The sequence below is a fragment of the Hypomesus nipponensis genome, chromosome 21, assembly GCF_054491055.1.
Source record: "Hypomesus nipponensis isolate SF chromosome 21, ASM5449105v1, whole genome shotgun sequence".
In the NCBI taxonomy this organism is placed as follows: Eukaryota; Metazoa; Chordata; class Actinopteri; order Osmeriformes; family Osmeridae; genus Hypomesus; species Hypomesus nipponensis.
Window position 1 is genome coordinate 4,327,501 of NC_140381.1, and position 20,000 is coordinate 4,347,500.

General features: G+C 48.3%; 1 protein-coding gene across 2 annotated transcripts in view; it reads left to right on the forward strand.

The window, feature by feature from the left end:
- Positions 1–3,582: 3,582 nt before the first annotated feature.
- mxi1 (max interactor 1, dimerization protein) overlaps positions 3,583–20,000 on the forward strand; it is a 24,713-nt gene continuing 8,295 nt past the window's right edge. The window contains exons 1-3 of one of the 2 annotated variants that reach the window (XM_084685827.1): positions 3,583–3,961; positions 6,485–6,587; positions 10,000–10,029. In XM_084685827.1, coding sequence (XP_084541953.1) covers positions 3,736–3,961; positions 6,485–6,587; positions 10,000–10,029 — 359 coding nt within the window. In that variant the 5' untranslated portion in view covers positions 3,583–3,735. Of the gene's footprint in view, positions 3,962–5,652; positions 6,172–6,484; positions 6,588–9,999; positions 10,030–20,000 lie in introns of those variants that run through there. The other variant, XM_084685828.1, reaches the window with a different exon arrangement.

Genomic DNA, 20,000 nt, shown 5'->3' on the forward strand with positions numbered 1-20,000 from the left:
GCCCTTAGCTAAACAAAGGAGACCTGCCTTGTATCTGATGGAAGACAGATTAGCATCTTAGCTGACAAACACTGACAGAGCAGCTAGAAAACCAGCAGGGTGGGGAAAAACAGGCTAATTTGGTTAACTGATTATAACTGATGCTAAGTGATGCTAACTAGCGTGTGATACTGAGTTTGAGCCAGATACCAGCCCACCAAATGGCTGTTGTCACTCTCACTTGACTGTTGCCCTTTCATGCGGGTTTTCCTCAACATGATGGACGATGTTTTGAACATGGTCCTTGATTGTTAGGTCGATCGAGAGTACACAAACAGCCACCTGTGCTAGCTGATAGTTTGTGTGCATAGTGCGGGTCAACCAAACATGAACCAGCTCCATAACTGTGGAGCGTATTTATTATGCACAAGGCAGGGAGACAAACGTGAGATTAGTTGTGTGTGTGTGTGTGTGTGTGTGCGTGCGTGTGTGTTTACACCTCCATGTTTGGATAAAACTCGACAGTGATTGAGGAGCTATGGACCAAAATGTGAACATAGGTTAATGTGCTGGTTATCATGAATCTACCTCCGGTTATTAGAGGTGTGGAATCTACCTCCGTTCTTAACATGCACACACACCACTGGAAAAACAAATACCTTTTCAAACCTGGGCGGTTTTGAGGCTCTTTTTTTACCATATTACCATACCACAATAGAAAAAGCACAGTTGATTTACAGACCTGCTGGAAATGTATATGGTTAAAAGGGTGTGTGTGTGTGTGTGAGTGTGTGTGTGTATGAAACCGTTTGTGTTGTTTTGTGAAACCAAAAATCCAGGTTGGAAAACCATCTACCATACTGAAAAAATAAAATGAAAAAAACAATTATTTAGCAAAAGTTGATCTGGAGGGTCATCCATGGGTTTAAGGTATAATTGCAACCCCCATTTTCTCTCTCTCTCTCTCTCTCTCTCTCTCTCTTCCACACCTCTTTCTCTCTCAACCACACGTATGTTCTCTCATTCTATCTGCATCCCCCCACACACACACACACTACTCTCTATTCCTGAGAACTGCAGAAGTATACATGGTGGCGCACCTTGCCTCAATTACATATGAGCACCAGGAATGACGAGAATACTGTAAACGGGTGACATTTACCAAAATGTCAGTGAGTTTCGAAAGGAAGTCATTTTGGGGGGTGGGGACTATTACGACCGTGTATTTCATTGTCTTTCGTCCCTCCTTCGTTTGGCACGTCTGCGTTTGGGAAGATCAGCAGGTTTGAGCTAAAAAGTTATCTGACGTTCCACCGACCCGCCGAAAAAAAAGCAGAGAGGAAGATGACAAGAATGCAAAACTGACTCAAACTGCCGATTTGAGAATGGGAAGAAATGTTTAGTTTTTCACGAGAGACTGTGATGATGAGATTGCGATGTAAAATAACGACCTTTGTAGCTCACATAAAGAGACATTGTTTCCGGTGATAATCGCTGATAATTACAGGGTATCATCCCCAACACCTCCTCTACCCTCATTCAATCAGCCAATTGAGATTGCATCATATCCTGCTTGGCGTGAAAATAGTATCCCAACCTCCAGTTAAAAGGATCCTTCTCCTCTCAGTTAAGATTTGAGCGTCAGATAATTTGACACTGTTCCCTCTCTTCTATCTCTCCCTCTAATCAATTCTCTCCAACTCACCACCTACCTCGTTCTACTATCTCTCCCACACCTCTCTCTTCAAATCTCTCTCTTTCATTCTTTTTTCTTTCCCTGCCTAGTTTACAACACCTCTCTTTCTCCACTTCTCTCTCTCCCACCCTCTGCCCCTCAATCATTCTTCCAATCTTTCCTTTCATCCCCCCTTTCTTAATGACCCCCTCTACATGTGTCCTCCCCCCTTCCCTCCAACAAGGATGACTTGGTTGTTATGGTTGCCATTTAGCCTTAAAAGAATGGAGCCGATGTTATTGAAATATTTGACCTCTGTTTTCCCCTCCCTCTGTCCTGCCCAAACCTAGTCGTCGTTAGCTTTATGGCTAGGCTAGCCCCCTTGTTTTGACATGGATATTACCCTTTAATTAAGGGGAAGAAAGACAATTTAATTGGAATGATACCGTAAAGGAGTAGGTTAGACCCTGGGGCTGTGAGGGTGGGGTTCGGCACAGTAGGGGTCCCAGGGTTGAGGCCCCTTGAAGGACCGAGAAAAACTTGCCTCAGATCGAAGGCCCAACACACAGATACATTCTTTTGATGCTGTTTGAGGTAATCTGACAAAGAAAGACCACGCCACACAGCCCTGACTAACCTTAAAGAGGAAGTCGTTGTGATTGTATCTGCAGGGCGTAGCCGCGACAGACGTTTCCAGATACGTTCATTTTGAAAAAATTGTGCAGCAGCACCCATCTTTTGTCGAATCAGTCTCCCCTAAGAGAGTGACGTTTCCTCTTTCTTTGGTTTTTCCTGGGGGGTTGGGAATGGAGGGGGGTGGGGGTGGGGGGGTGAAAGTCTGGAGGGGGGGTCTGGAGAGTGAGGGGTGTGGCGGTTGAGTGGGAGAGGGCGGTGGCACGTATATACACCCCCTCGGTTTTCTTGTGTGTGTCGGACTTGAAGGTTTTCCCTGTGAACTTTACATCAAACAGGCGCAGGCCCACCGCTGGGCTTTGAAGTGGTGGTGGTGCTGGTAGGTACTAAGGGTAGTCTGCACCATGCCTGGACCTGCTTAAAAGGAAACTCTCGTGCAGCAAAAGGTGCCCAGGGGCTTAGCTGACGTTTTATTTCATCTTTCTTTGACCAGGCAGGTGAATTAATAACACATCATCAACGGTAACAGCCCAGTGAGAGACAATAGGCCTGCTGTAAAGAAGGGGATTGGGATTCTAATCAAATGGAGGACGGAATTAACCACGAAAACAACTAGTTGACAAATGTTTACTATCAACGGTGGCAAACAACAAACCGACAAACTGAGGAACCGGTTCATCGATACAAAAAAAACACTAACAACCACACAAACACTGACTCCATCAGAGTAGGCTACTTCCTGACCATAGTGGTGGAGGATTACCTTTTACTTCTAACTTTCCGTTCTACTTATCCATAAAGAAAATCTGATGTTTTTGCTCTCCATTCTTTCTTTCTAATTTGTTGAGCATAGGGAACATCCTTCTGGTCCAAAAAGTCTAGTTTTTATGAAAGCTATGTGAGTCTGGACTACGATATAGTCGCATACATCAATTCCGTATTCATGCTGCCTACACAAACACACAAGGACATGAAAACGACTGACGGCGTTTTATGATGTCTACGCAGTCTGCTACCATCTGTAACTGTTGCATGCAAGCAGGCAAAATCTAAGAGAATCATGGCTTTAACATCTGGTTTATGCAATTATTTTAACGTGCTTGTTTATTTGCTGTCTTTTATACTTTTGTATGTGTTCTGAGTTTATCTGTTTTCAGGTATTTATTTGTATGAATTCTTGTGAAAAGTTATTGATGAATAATAAAAATGCGTTATTATATTTCGTGGAACGGGCTTTAGGACCATGCGGGCTTTTTTTTTTTTTTTTTACCACACACAGGGTTTCTGCGAGGGCTCGTTCCCTCATGCGCCACAGACATTGGCCAGCGCTTCAACACTACACCCCGCATTCACAAAAACCCATCTATCAAGACAAGCCTTGCAGATAGCTGCCTCACTGTTTAATTTTCCTCAGAAAGTCACCGAAAAGCCCCTAGAACTACACGAAAATGGCCAGAATTGAGACACAGAGTAGTGGGTTGAAAACTGAAGATGTGTTTTTCGACTCCGAAGCATCCATGGACCAGCAAGATTTTGAGATGTCTGACTGCCCTTTCAATGACGTCTTCAACTCAAGAGACTCTCCAATGGACCAGATCAACACTTTTCTGAAAAACGTCCAAGTTTTACTGGAAGCTGCTAGTTTTATCGAGACCGCCGAAAGGAAGGATGGAAGTAAGTTTAACCTCGGTGAAGTTTTTATTTATTTTTGGCGTGTTGTTAACGTTGATGAAAACAAGTTTTGTTGTCAATAGACTCAGACAACAAAGGGTTCAGTTCATTCAAATGAGATAAAATCCTTAAGATGTGGTCCATACGCATTGATAAACAAGCCTGGCTATTTCACACCATTGTGGACAGTTGCGGACACAAATAGCCTACATATCTTATCCTTTATTGACCTACATATGGACGAGCTGTTATTTTTCATGATTTCCCCTCACATCTAAACAATTATCTGTAGGATATTCCCGTGCACCTTCTCTGCACCCAAGTTCATAGTCTGTATTCTTCCTCGCTGCACATTTGACTGCTGCAGAGATTGGGATGATAATAGGGAACGGGTGTGGGTGTAATTGTTTTTTTTGGGCAAAACGAGCACTCAAACTGAGTAAAATCCGACATTGCAGCGCCCTCCAACAACTCAGTTTTTGCGTGATGTCATTGTGCTCTCGGCCTTTATAGAAAGAGACCAAATCAAGATCAGAAGGTTTCCGAGTCATTTCTGGTCTGAAATTTCAAGTCTTGGGAATCGTCATTTGTCATAAGGCTGATTTAGTCTCATTTGATTGTGAGAATTGAAGTCTAAACTAAAACAATTTCTAATTTCAAGGTAACTATTATGTTGTTTTGGAATATTATGTAATATTATGAATAGAAGTATTAGCCTATAAGTATTTAAGTAGGCTATTTGCCTAATTGAACAGTATACTAATTGTCGAGTCTATATCCAGATAACGCTGGAACGGGGCAAAAAATTTAAAATACATGTTCAACACAGGTACAACTTTTTGTGACCCATCATAATCCTCATTCGTAGAGGTTCTGCAGCACTTTGTGTATTTTTTTTCTTTCGGTTGTTTGCTTCCTGGTATTTGTGGGTGTTGCCACATGGGTTCCACATGGCGCGAAATCCCTTTGTAATTGGCCAAGTCTAAGTTCGTTGGCCATGCTTGTCAAAACCAGGCACCAATCAAACGCCGGTATCTCGGTGATGTCATGTGTTGCTGGGCCTGGCTTCAGACGAGGAGTACACCCATAGGGGGCATAGGACTGGTGGGAGTTGTAGTTTGAAAGAGGTGTTCTTGAACAATAACATGGAGATGTAGTCTGAATGTTGTTTTTTATGTTGAATTATTTCGTTACTTTGGATTGTAGGCCTGAGTATGCTTCTGTGATCAGCACAGAGTGAATCATCAGACCTGTAATGTCTATTCCTTTCCTCAAAACACAGTTAAGGTTACTTTAACTTTCTATAAATGGCTAATGCTTTTAATTTGAGTTTGATTGGTATTGTCCCATATCTGTTTTCATAGTTTAGTCGGGCATTGAAATACAGATACTTAGCTTCACAATTGAAAGACAATCAAGGAAAATGTGTCCTTTACATTTTGAGATGATTGAGTAGATTTTTGAAATACATTTTATATTTGACATTGATTGCTATTTTCCTTTGTTTGAAATCGTATTTACATTGATAGAAGGCCATACGAATGTATTAACTATTACCTAAAAGTTAAAACTGCTGCTGTCATTTCAATAGCCTACGGTTGGTCGGTGCAGTAGGCCCTTCGCCCGTCCTTTGAGAAGTGGAATAAGAACTCTGTTTCCCATAAAGCTTTGCGGTGAGACCGACCTCCCACGCTAGTACTTCTCCACCCAGCTGGGAGCTAGGTAAACAAACTGGGGGAGGAGTGGATATAATCGGCAGCAGGGACTTTGCAGGCGCTGGGATATCGGGGACATTTTTTATATTGTTTATATCCCTTTTGTACAATTTGTAATTGTGTTTCTTAGGTACTTTTAATACTTTGCTACACTGGTTTTAACAATTTTTCTAGCGCCTAAACCTGTCATAGGCACCAGTTAGCTTGCAATACTGTTGGCTTTTTTTGACAATTGGCTCAAAAGCCAGCAAAGAAACCGACAATATCAAGACATTTATAACGTTGATTTGATATATTTCTGCACAATACTCAACAAGGAGGCAGGCTATTCCTCTCGTGAATACAAATCAGCGATACCTCTCTTTTTAAAATCGCATCAAAGCTAAAAGAAACGTCTAGCTAACGTACGATAGATCCAATACAGAATGACTGCTGTTCAATTAATCAACATCCAGAGGTTGTTGGAAGCTGCCGAATATCTTGAAAGGAGAGACAGAGGTATGCTTTCAATTTAAGAGATGTACATGTAGGAACATTGGTCCATTATTGTCCTGAGAATATACGCCAGGCTACATCAGCTGGTCATGTTTAAAGGTTCTGACAGGTGTATCATTTGTATGCTGTTAAAGTAATATTATGTGGGGGAAAATTAAGAAAAAATACAGCCTGCTATTTGAAGAGTTTGCACAACATATTCCCATTATTAAGTGTCAACGTTGTGTGTTTTCCTACGGAGTCATGTCTACGGTGCATAAGGTGGTGGATTTCAAACCCAACCAGCTATGCTAACTTACAGTTTTGTTTAAAACAGAATGTGAACACGGATATGCATCGACCTTTCCTTCAATTGATAACACAAACTACCAGAGGCAAAGGAAATTCCGAAACAAGAAGTTCAACAACAACCATAACAGGTATGTCGTTGTGTATGCCTTCTATTTCCTTGTTTCTGCTCCTAAAATATCATGTGTCAGCTGTCATTCATTTGCTGGTAGCTACTTGTTCGCACAGCGAACACCTTTGCATCTCACTCACTCCCAATACAACACTAACGTCGGGTAAACAAGAACCGCTTTAACAAAAGCATAGCTGTTGCCACAGCAGCACGTAGTGTGTTTCCAACCTTCTTTTCTATGCTTCTTTATCCACCATTTGGGGGAAAAAGTGAATGTTTGCCACGTAGCATATTCAAGAAAAACCATTATATTGGCTACGCGTACAATACAGTCATGTACAGAGGTTGTCTTTGGCTTTGGGGGAGGGTAGAGCGTCAACAGCCTGAGCTAGCGTTCATCAGCTGATTGTCAAAGTGACTGCAGTGCGGAGGTTAGGGACTAAGTGAAAGTTACTGCCTGAACGGTGAAGATCGCAGCAGTCTTATGCGCTTTATCTGCGTGAAAAAACAATTGTAGACTTTTTTTGTGACATGATTAATACCGTGTTATAATGTTCTTTCAATTCACCCGGTTAAAATATTTCTGTGGCGGTTCCTATAATCGCGCGGGTGTTGGTGGATTTTTGTCCCTGTCCCTAAAAAGGAGAAAATGCTCCTATTTACGGCTGGTGTTGTTTGCAGGCGAGCAAGGTGGAATACGGAGACCTTTGATAGCACAGTTATTATTGCGTGCTATAACACAGTTCACTGTTAAATGTTTTAGATGCGTGGCAGTTCAGCTCACAAAGTGTGACCTTTATGACGGATAAGTATAAATATAATCAACACGTTTGTGCATGCATGACATTTAATTAAAAACATTGCATTTATGACCCAATATCAATTACACAGTTGCTGGAAAACGTACAAGGCCTTTTGATTTAATAGTAGTCGCGGTGTTTGCAAGCCGTAGATGACAGGCTTATCAGTAGAGCTTTTCGTGCAGTCGGACACAGTGTCCCTTCAAGAGGAAGATAGCTTCGACAGGATGCATTAAACTCCAGCCATAAGGTGAGGATCTTATCAGTGCCATACACCATACTGCATTGTAATTCTCCCGTCGACATAAATCTCCCGCATTGACTAGGTGAGCCATGAGTTAGACCCTGTTTAATATTAATGTGAGAATAGGCTTCACAAACCAGGGACGGGTAGATTACCCCTTGTGGCACAACTGACTTCTGCCTGGCAACGTCTGCGGTGAGAAGGACAGCGAGTCGCCCAGGTAAAGCCGTTGCTCCCGGTTACAGGGACAGGGCTTAAAAGTGATGGGCTTATCTCGCGCTGGCCCCCTCTCCTGCCGGACGCAGGGTTGTGTTTGTTTATCTCGTTGACAGCGTTAAGAGAGAGGGAGGGAAGGCGGGGGGAGAGATAAAGAGAGAGACGGGCTGTGTGGCTCCGTGTGTTACTGTGCGTGGCATGGACGGACCTCCTCTCCTGTCCCCCCCCCCCCCCCTAACCACCACCATGCAAATATCAGCATCTGTGTTTCCTGTTGAGCCGCGGAGACTCCCGACGCTCTCATGGCGAGCTGGGGACCTGCGGGCCGTTCGGTGTGTTTTATGATGTGGATTCACAAATGGGGGGGGGGGCACGGAGCTGAAGCCAGCTATCACTTTGATTGATCTGTTTTAATGGACCTCGGGCCCTGTTGAAGGCTTGACGTTGGGGGTTGGACGCTAGGGCAGGGGGTGGGGCTATAGGGTGAGGGCTGGGACTAGGGTGAGGGCTGGGACTAGGGTGAGGCTAGAGGGCTCTCACTGATCCAGAGTGATGGTAGCTACACTGAAAAGGGGGGGGGGATCCGGGGATGGTGACTTGCTGCCATAAAGATAAAGAGGGTTAAGGCTCGATCCATCAAGATACATTTGTGTGCAGCACATGAATAGCTGCTTCGTCTATTGTGTCGAGACAGCGGAATGTTTGGTTTCGTCTGTGCAGCCTACATTCCATCTCAGTAACTGAAGACAGCTTTGAAGAATGTCCCTATTATTTTCGTATACCAGTGAAAGAAAACACACTCACAAAAACAGGAAACGGCCCATGCTTCTGTATGGCCGTACATGTCCCTGCAAGTCCAAATCAATCTGCCAGGTCCTTGCATGTCTGGGCTGTGCTACACACTGACAACAACTTCTGTAATTCTCTGTCATCTGGCTCAATCAAATCCACAGTTCAGTTGGGGTCCGGTCTTGCTTACGCACACACATACACGCACACGCACACACACACACACGCACACACACGAGCCATAATGTCTTCTAATGGTGACATACGGTATTTATATCGCCGTAAATTATTAAACTTTTTAAAAAGAGGAAGAAAAAATGCACTCTCGGAAGGGGTGCCAATTCCCATAGTCCCTTCCAACTTGACAGTTGGAAACTGTGAAAACATAGGATGTGCCCTCCCTCCCTCCCTCCCTCCCTCCCTCCCTCCCTCCCTCCCTCCCTCCCTCCCTCCCTCCCTCCCTCCCTCCCTCCCTCCCTCCCTCCCTCCCTCCCTCCCTCCCTCCCTCCCTCCCTCCCTCCCTCCCTCCCTCCCTCCCTCCCTCCCTCCCTCCCTCCCTCCCTCCCTCCCTCCCTCCCTCCCTCCCTCCCTCCCTCCCTCCCTCCCTCCCTCCCTCCCTCCCTCCCTCCCTCCCTCCCTCCCTCCCTCCCATCCCTGTTTGTGTCGAGAGCCTGGGAGAGGGATGTCTCCCTTTAGCATGTTCCCACACAAAGAAGCTCTTACGGGACCTGCTTACTCACTTTGCATTATTAACAGTGCACTGAACCCCTGGCTGCACACACACTCTCTCCCCAGCACACACACACACACACCCTGCGAGAACGCACACTCCAGGAGCCGCACACTTGCTCTCACATGGACACACTCGAGCACACACAGCGCACACACACACACACACTCGTACGGACGCACACGGGCAGGTCATCCATCCTCACCCATGCACGCACACTTTCAGGCACAGAAACCCACACACAGGAACATACAGGCCCCACTGTAACAAAGCTTGTATGTGTACTGTGCAGCCATTGATGTGGGACCTACAGGGCAGAATCTCTTGTGAGGAACATCTAGCCCTCCTCATGATGAGAGAAGGACAGGCACTATTAACTGTATGTAACATGTTACACTAAGTTCCAGCACATACCATACATTTGAATTGAGTTACTGTAGATGCATAGTATACATCAGTTAAGTGTGGAACATGACCATACATTCAGGTAGTTAAAATAAGTTACAATACTAAACAGACTTTACTTTGTTACACGACTAAACAAACATTCGTTTCTGTACTGTGGGAAATAGCTGTTTGGCACTGTCATGATGTACGATGCTAGCCAGTGTTTCCTGGTGTACTGAAACTCTTCCTTCTGTTCTGTTGGCAGGTCAACGCACAACGAGCTGGAGAAAAACAGGTGAGCCACACGTCAGCGCCGAAAAGAGAACGTGACACCCACAAGTGTGTTTAGCATTTGTCTTTTGTCACGTGTTATTCTAAGTGAAAGTGAAACTCAAACAGGCAAATTACATTTACATGTATTCCTTCAGCAAAGGCTTGTACCCAAAACGACTTACAAAACCCTGCATGTGATGGATGATCAAGGCCCAGAAGGGTCCACTTCTGGCAGTGTTCAGTGGTTTAGCGTCAAGGAACTGTCGGTGTTTTACAAGTCGCAGTGCAACAATTGCTCACCGATTATTCACAGATATCTACTCGATCGTAAAGTCAGTCCCTTTCTCGATTTTTTTTTTGGGGGGCTTCACTTTGGAACCTCTTTGCCCTCTTACGAAGCTCTGTGTAAACACTGAAGATCAACCTGTCGCGGTCAGGTCACATCCGGGTCATATCCTGTGTTCCTTCAGCCTGCCAGTCTCCCCCATAGACATATATATGTCTATGGTCCCCCCCCTTCTGTGCTCTGCCTCAAGCCTCGCCTCCTCTGCAACAGGTCATCACAACCAGAAGTAAGGGTTGACCTAGATCTGCTAAGCTAAGGGCATTCCCTCCCTCTGTCCTGCTCTCCAATTCTTTCTCTCTCTCTCTCTCTCTCTCTCTCTCTCTCTCTCTCTCTCTCTCTCTCTCTCTCTCTCGCTACCTCTCGCTACCTCTCTCTCTCTCTCTCTCTCTCTCTCTCTCGCTACCTCTCTCTCTCTCGCTACCTCTCTCTCTCTCGCTACCTCTCTCTCTCTCGCTACCTCTCTCTCTCTCGCTACCTCTCTCTCTCTCTCACTACCTCTCTCTCTCTCCCCCTTTCCCTCTTCCTCTCTCTCCCTCTCTCTCCTGAGTCACCACTTTACAAAAGGGTTATGCAACTGAGTGGTTGCTAAGGGCTTTGAGTTACACGGTCAGGATAGGGTGCAAGGCGGAAAGGGGCCAAAACAAGTTCACTTCGTCTTTTGTGGTGGTTATGCAAGGTTGTGTGCGTGCGTTCCCCATATACAAAGGTCCCAAACCCGTCATTGCGACCTGAAGAGCGGGCCATAGAAACAAAGGCCAATCAGAAGGATTGGCCTTGGAAAAAAAAGCTCTTATGTAGTACAGTACCTCTCTTATTGGCTGGTTCTCACAAGCTTCTCTTAAGTTCATCAGAGCTGTGAAGTCCTAAGAACAGGGCCTCCTCTCAGTGCCATCGTTTACAGGTTGAGTTGAGAGATAGAAGGAGGTTTTCTAAGAAACTCTTATCAGATTCCCTGCCACCACCCACATGCAGTAGTAGCTAGCGGTGCTTCGCCTGGAAATATCCTCAAAGGGTTGGCTTGGAAACGGTTAACAGGAGAGGGCTGTACACTGACGATGTACTGTAAACAGAGGTGTAGAGACAGGCTCATGTCCTTGTCTAACTAGCACCAGTACCAGCTGTAGGTCTGGGCGCGACAAAAATATGTAGGTGTCCTAATCCATTAGCGGTAATTACCTTTCACATCACCACCCGTTATTATTACCGTCGTCATTTTTTTGTCCTGGCTGACTGCCCGTCTAAAATATGAGGACATTCGAGGGAGGCAGAGGCAGGCAATTAGATGGTTAAATATAGACAGGAAGTTGATGTGTCATCGACTCTCTGAGCCAGCGTTCGCATGCGATGCCGTTCCTGCCGCCTCGACTGGGCCCGTGCAGATAGCGCACACGTGGCGGCTATCACCGCAGCAACCACCATGGCGATCCGTGTGGGATGTGGCGTGGAGATAAGGTGGGTGAGGAGGGCAGCTCCAAACTACGGTGTCAGCTACTGAAACGTGACTAGAACATTCCGTGCTGTGCAAGAATGCATGCGAGGCGGCAGATAGCGCCTGTTGTTTTATAATTTTGTATCCTTTTTCTCTCACCCAATAACATGTTTCTTTTATGTAATAAAAAAACTAAACATTTTTCAATATGGCTCTAGCGTTGCTGGGTAGTTTAACCCTTATGGTCAGAGTAATCAATTTTACAGTTGGCATAAGGCACAAAGTAGGGGGGAAAATGGAGTGATTTCAGCTTAGAGTGGTAATCCATCTTTTAAGAGCTGTACTCCAAGTCACTTCCAATCCTGCCCTCCGTTCTTCCTCGTGTCTAATCCAATTTGCAAGCACCACTGTACAGTACGTGTCACACCGCCCCGCCATCCAAATGTGCAGTTCATGGCGTAGAATCACAAGTTGGAACCTACTATCCGTACGCTCCCAAACAACCCCACGGAAGCCCCTTCAGTTCCATCTGGCCATTCCATCACGCCCAGTTCTGTCCTGCTGTAAGGTCAGGTTGAGAGGTCCAGGGCGTTTGAGTTCCATCTCTATCAGGGCTCCACATCTCTGCGGCCGTGAGGCCTGGCCCCCTCCCGGCCCCCTCCCCGGCCCCCTCCCAGCCCCCTCCCAGCCCCCACAGGCCCAGATAACCCCGGCCTGCCCCCTGCCTGCTCTCAGACAGACGGGACAGGCCAGAGATGAAAGAGGCCCTGAGAAAACCAGAAAACCACATTCCTCCAGATCCCTGTCTCTCCGAACAGGCCTCACCAGATAACGTGCTGCCGCCACTTCCTGCTCTTTGATTACGTGATTTCTCCTACAGACCTGTTTCACTGGCGGTTTACCACCGAAACGACGTTGCCATCAGCTGTTGCTATGCTGGACGGAGGGTGGCTAAGTGCTGGACGATTCTGTCGAGAATATGGCATCTGTTCATTCGGGAACTTGCGGCCCTTTATCATATTTTTCTCCTATATTGTCGCAGGCACATTCTGTCATCCTTACAGCTTAGCATAGCTTGTCCTGTGTGCTTCTCGGGATGTTCCTACACAGGCTTATAGCTGTACAGCCGTGAAGAATGACATGGCTCACGATGAAATGTGTGTTTCCACAGGGCCCCGCTATATTCTGACTCTGTTTATGAAGAATCAATAGAACAGCAGAACATGCGTTCACCCCAAGCTGTAAATCCAGCCAAGCCACGGCCCTCACACACACACACACACACACACGTAAACAAAATAAATGTGGTTTATCAGGACGGGAGCTGTGGTAAACACTGCTAATGAGTTGCCACGGCGCCCTGACTAGAAACTTATATTAGTTTTTCCACTTAAACCCTTTACAACGGGAGCTGGGGAGGGGAGAGGGGGGGGTGGAGAGGGGGGGAGGGGGGAGAGGGGGGGAGAGGGGGGGGGGTGTTCAAACAAGTCTCCCGTGCACATCATTCCCCCCGAGGCAAGTAGGGTGAAGTGCCTCGCCCAAGGACACAACGTTATTTGGCACGTCCGGGAATCTGGCGACCTTGAGATTACGAGCCCGATTCCCTCACCACTCAGCCACCAAGTCGGGAAGGGAGTCATCCCTTCCCGACTTGGTGTTGCCAGTGGGATATTAGACACCAAAGCGGCTCGTTTCCTGCGCGGGGCAAGGGCGGTGGTGCCCGGCCCTCGTTCTCGGGTGGTGCAAGGTGGAGGAAGCGGCAACAGGAACGCGCAGACGGTCACGGCTCATTTAGCCGGGCCTTTGGCCTGGTGTCTGAGGGTAGTCACGACAGCCCGCAGCGGAATGGAGACCTTTTTTTTTTACAGGTTTAAAAGATCTGACTTGAAAGTAGGTAAGATAACAGCTGTGGGGGTGTGGCCTAGCTGACGCGAGGGTTCTGTGCTTTCAAGTTCCTCAATCGAGCGATTTCAAGGAGGCTTTTTTTTTTTTTGTGGCTTCACGATCGTCCGGACCTGGTCTACTTATTTCCAGCTAATTACACAACTGGAGTTACGTAAAAAGCTTTTTGGTTTAAGGCCAAAACGAACACGAGGTAGTTGTATCCTTACTCTGCAATGACTTCTGACATTGTGTTTGAACGGCGAAGCCAGTGAGCTCCGCCGACCTCACGGCCGTCACATGTGCACACGCCCCGTGTGGATGCTCCCGGGGTCCGCTGAACAACATCCGACCTGTTTCCCATCATCCTCGTTGTTTGGTGGGTTCCTGAGGGAACTGCTTTGTTCCGTCTCCAACGTGACAGCTTCTAAGCTTTTTCTTGGCTCAGAAAAAAGCAGCTTAAGGGACCTGATCTTTGGTCTGGTGAGCAGGACGGAGCTGGGCAGAGCTTTTTTGTTCTAGCACTGACTGGTGGCAGGGGGTTTGGTTAGCGTAGCGCCTAGCTTAGCTTAGCCTAGCCACCCCCATTAAAAACCCATTGAAATGAACTCTGCACAGATGTTAACCCAGATTAACCTTGACTGATCCACTGCCGGCTGAGTTATTAGGCCATGGAGGAACTGTTAACGAGCTCAGGGTTTAAAGGAGACAACACCTGTCAAAAAATAATAATAAGCTGAATTACAAAACAAGTGTTCACACACACACCAAGACACAATGGCTTGCAGTGGCTATTAACACCAGGGCTGCCCAACCCTGTTCCTGGAAAGTGATCTTACTGTTGGATTTCCACTCCAACCTTAGTTATATAGCTTACCGGTCAGGTAATGGTAAAGTCAAAAGTAAAGCCAGTTGAACTGGATTAGGGTCGGGATGACAACCTGCAAGGTCCTGACTCTGTGCAGGGCCCGCCCAGATTGACATCACACACACACCCACACTGCCTCTGCACATTTATTATCACTAAGACACAGCCAAAGTCAATGAGTGTTGTGAAGTTACACACAAACACAGGGGCAGCTGTGGGTGTTGCCATGGACGCAGGCCAGGGAAAGGGGGGGGGAATCTGAAGGTCACCCTCGCAAACCCCCACATCTCAACTCCACTCCTCATTTCTTTGCATCCTCCATCCTTCCCTTCTATCATTCCCACAACGTTCCCCAACGCCTGGAGGAGATTAGGCGTCAGTGTCGGACTGCAGAGTGGTTAAGTCCTGACAGGGTCAGCCCCCCCTGTCCCCATCACTGTCCTCCCAGGCCCTCACCTCCGACCCCGCTTATCTCAGCACCTCCGCACAGGGGGAGCCATGCTATCATCATTCCAGGCTAGGACGCAGTGTAACAGGACCGACCAGGGGGAAGGTATGGGCGCCGGATGCCAGACGAGACTTGTGTTTAGGTAGGAGGCAACCGAATGGTATGTTTCTCTCCATGAAAGGCACGCTTGAGCATTCAGGAAAGGCTCGATTTCGATAGTTATTAAAAGGAGAGATGGTTTGCATGGAACCCTCCCTCCTTCCCAGTCAGTGTTTTGAACCACTTCATCATTACTGGGTCACGCTTTGTTGATAAGCTTCTGTGCCACGAAGGACAGTCCTCAAACCACAGCGGTCTGTTCCGGAACAGAGTGCACTACTGTACGTTCCATACCCTTCTAGAATCTCTCGCCCAGTGTTTTGCCTGACAAAACCATGACTCAAAACAGTGGGCCAAAAAAACACCAGGGGCCTTTTTGAAAACAACAAACTAAATTCAACCTGTGTGGCGCCTGATTTCTCCTCACGACCAGGGAGGGGGAGGGGCCTGAGGGAACGTTGCCTTTATTTTGTCCGATCCCAGTGCCCCTGGTGTTTCATAAGCCAACCTCTCCCAACTACCTCAGTGTTTCTCTTCCTGACTGACTGGCGCAGGAATCCCCAAATTCCCTCTTAGACTAGGGTTAGGGATATGGATACTTCAAGGTGTGTGTGTGGGTGTGTCTGTGTCAGTGGGGATGTAGTGTGGGTGTGTGTGTGTGTCAGTGGGGATGTAGTGGGTGGATTAGACCCCCCATCAGCAGTCTAAATCAGCTCGAGAGAGAGAGAGAGAGAGAGAGAGAGAGAGAGAGAGAGAGAGAGAGAGAGAGAGAGAGAGAGAGAGAGAGAGAGAGAGAGAGAGAGAGAGAGAGAGAGAGAGAGAGAGAGAGAGAGAGAGAGAGAGAGAGAGAGAGAGAGAGAGAGAGAGAGAGAGAGAGAGAGAGAGAGAGAGAGAGAGAGAGAGAAACGAGGGGATGACACCACTACAGGCGACCCCCTCAGATCCAACATCTGGCTGGATCTTCACCCCCCCCCCCCCTCCCCCCTGTGGGGCGTTAGGACGTCCGTCATGGTTATTGGAGTGTAATCCCAATCTGCTCTGACCCAGGGCTTCCATGGGAGGGAGGGATCAAGGAAGGGCAGAGGATGTGCCTCTGTGTTTGGAATGGTGAGGCTCGTGGGCGCTGGCTTCACGGAGGCCAGAGTCACATGCTCCTCTGACATCACATCCCTCTGATGTGTGTGCGCTCCGAAGGATCCTCCTCTCTCTTTTGCAGTTTTTTCTCTCCATCTCTTTCTCGGTCTCCCTCCTCTCTCTCTCCCACTCTGCCACTATCTTTCTGTGTATCTCTCTCTCTCTCTCCCGCTTTTTCTCTTTCTCCTGCCTCGCACGCTCTCTCATTCTCCTCGCTCTCCCTCTTGCCGTCCCTCTCTATTTAAAACATCTCTCTCTCTCTCTCTCTCCCCCTCTGTGTCTTTCTCTCTCTCTCTCTCTCCCCCTCCCCCTCTCTCTCCCCCCGCCCGCCCGTCTCTCTCCCTCTCTCTCTCTCTCTCTCTCTCTCTCTGTGTGTCTCTCTCTCTCTTCCACTCTCTCTCCCTATCCTGGAGTGTTGCCTTGCTGCAGTGGACCAGATTAAGAGGCAGTGTGTGTGCACGTGTGGACTAATCCATGTGTTAGTGATGGGCCAGGCCAGCCTCGGCCCAGCCTCTCTGGGGCAGGCCTGCTACACACACCGCACAGCTGGCCCCACAGAACCCCCCCCCCCTTCCTTTCCTCCCTCCCTTCTCTCCCTCCACCTCGTCCCTCTCTCCCCTCTTCTATTTCTGGACGTGTTTCCGTTTGTTTGTTTCGTCTCCCGTTTGTCCACTGCTGTTTTCTAGCAGCTCCTTTCATCCCTCCACTTTGTTGAGTCTCTCTCTCTCTCTCTCTCTCTCTCTCTCTCTCTCTCTCTCTCATTGTTTCTTCCCTGGTTCAGTGTTCTCCCTCCCTCCCTCCCTCCCTCCCCCGGGCTTGCTGTGTTGCCATGCATGGCTGCAGATGTCACTCCACCACGTGGCTTGGCACTGTGTCAGACGGCCAGCGTGACCGAGTCCCCTAGTCTGCCTAGTAATTGACTACAATTCCCTTTATTTACATGCGTCCTTCAGAGCCGATTGGTTAAAAGGGCTTCCCCTCAAATCCCACACGGATTTAACCCTTGTTAACTCTTTTTTTAGCGCGCCAGTGGGTTCTGGATGATTTCCTTCAAGCGGTCGGGCTGTTTTCTGAGCAGTGAGTTCCACTGCAGTACCAGACTAAACATCCTATTGGGCTGGTCGTCCGGTTGGGTTTGTTTTCACACAGGATTTGATCACCTTCCACAACCGGATCCTCCAAAAGTACCCAGAAATCTTGTTGTGCGACTATGGAAATCTGAAAAGTCCCCCATCTCTCCACCAACTACGCACACGCGCACACGGGCACACACACTTTCTCTTGTCCTCTACGACTCGGAATATGGGGGTTGTCCATCTGTGACCACCATTGAATCCCAAGACTTGCTAATGAACTTTAGCTCCCAAACATTCCTATGGCCTGTCACTCAAACATAACAAGCTTGTCAGTTGTCTCCTTGTCGTAAAACTCTCAATGGCCTCATTGTCTTTGAGATACGTCGTCTTTTCTGAACAAGAGGAACAGAGCGGAGAATGCACTCCTCTCTCCCTTTCTCTGCCCTGACAGGACCCTTTCTCCACAATGTCCACAGGTCGCTCATTTTACGTTTGTTTTCTATCTATAGCCGATGCGACGTTCGGTCTCCCCATCGGTCGTTTTGAAGCGTCGAGAGAACGAGAGGAATGTTTACTCCGTCTTGACCAGTTTTGAGATCTGGACGGCGAAAAGATCAGAGCTAGAATAGTGTCAAATGCGCAAAAAATGTGGCAACTTTTCTGTCGAAACCATTGAGGGTGAGGTTCAGGACCCGCGTACTCTATCATTAGTCTGTCAGGAAAGAGAGAATATGTAGCTTTTTGTTGCTATGGCTCGACGCGCTCGTTTCCGGGCAGATTACACATAGGTAGAAGGCGTCCCCCCCCCCACTCTCTCTCTCTCTCTCTCTCTCTCTTCTCTATCTCTCTCTCTCTCTCCCTCTCTCTCTCTCTCTCTCCCTCTCTCTCTTTCTCTATCTCTCTCTCTCTTTCCACACATCTCTTTTTCCTCCCTCCATCACTTCCTCTCTCCCATCGGCCTATGCTGCACAATGGAACGGAGAGCAACGTTTGACCGTCATATGATAAGGGGGGGGTGGAGGGAGGGGGGAGGGCGAGGGAGAGAGAGAGGCTGCAGGGCATTGAGAGAAAAAAGGGAGAGGAGAGGAAGGATTACAGCTATGGAGAGAACTGTGTGTGTGTGTGTGAACGCGTGCGCGCTTGTGTGCGTTTTTAATGTAACGGGAGAGAGAGAGAGCTCGGAAACGTGACAGATGACGGCGTCCACCACCACCTCCAGCATCGCTGTCACCGCCCACCATCATACTGGCCCTCACAGCCTGCCTGGTTACCTTTGCCCTAGTAACAGCCCGCGCGCCGTCACTTCACGCTCTCGTCCAATCGGCTTCCGAGAGCCACGCCACTTCCTGGACGCGTCGTCCAATCGGGGCACGGACGTGATGTGCCGGCTGCCTGACTGAGCGTACGCTCCAGCTTCCTGAGTCGGCTGCAGGTGTAACTGAGACTGGGAGGCTGGGAGGCTGAGGGGCTGGGAGGCTGAGGGGCTGGGAGGCTGAGGGGCTGGGGGGGTGGGAGGCTGCCACAGCATGGCCTCGCAGACTGTGTTGGCCATGAAACCTGTTGTCAGGCCAAGAGCAACCATGTGACCCGCCACCTCACCGCAGTCATGTGATGGAGCGAGCAGGAGGGCCCCGAGAGAGAGGGAGAGGGAGAGGGAGAGGGAGAGGGAGAGGGAGAGGGAGAGGGAGAATCATAGAAGGGCCATCCTTACCAGATAAACAACCCTCCCTATTGTTTGAGGCCGGCCAGGCAAACAAAAGTAACCAGCAGCAAACACTGGACGTTCTGTGTGTGTGTGTGTGTGTGTGTGTGCCCGTAGCTCCGAGGCTATTCCCAGGCACTGCGTTTGGCCGTACGTGCGTTTCAAAAGACCAAGCTGTACACTGTGGCACACATGGAGCAGCACGTCACATGTAACATGCCTCAGGCTAATAAGAAGACCCACTTAGCCCTGTGTGTGTGGCATGTTGACGCTGTGTCCCTGGGAAAGGCACTTCACCCTACTTGCCTCGGGGGGAATGTCCCTGTACTTACTGTAAGTCGCTCTGGATAAGAGCGTCTGCTAAAATTACCAAATGTAATGTTGCCGCGTGCACAGTGACATCAGCACGCATGTTCCCTCCCTTCTGCATGATTGAAGGTCTAACCCTGATTCCCCCAGTCGGCCCTGGCTAAGCTCAACACGTCGTGTTTGGTATTTTTAGGCCTTGAATTATAGATTCAACCCATTTCGATACATTGGAGCTAAATCCATATCTGTGTGTGTGCGTGTGTGATTAGGCACTACCCCCGGGGTATAATCCCTTCGACATTGATCTGATCTCGGTCCCTCTGTTGCCTCGTATGAAGCTTAACAATCTGACTCTCAGTTAGGTTGTGTGGCGCTTGCAGACCCTGCTTGACCATTGGAGCGTCATTACTTCCTGTCTCTTACGTCCTTGCTGATTGGAAGACTGCTGTCTGGTTAGCTACGGGCTAACAGGAGTGATACGACCATGTGATGAAGTCTCCCAACATCCAGTACAGCTCCGAGCTAGCCATCATCACCGCTAGCCATCATCGCTATCGCCATCCTCGGGATTTGTAATTAGTGTCGTTTCTAGGTGAAAGGTCGTATCTGCTCTCCCAGAAGGAAGTAGGTCAGGCAGGGGGTTGGGATGGGATGGGAGAGGGATCTCTCTGTGTGTGTGTGTGTGTGTGTGCACGCCTCTG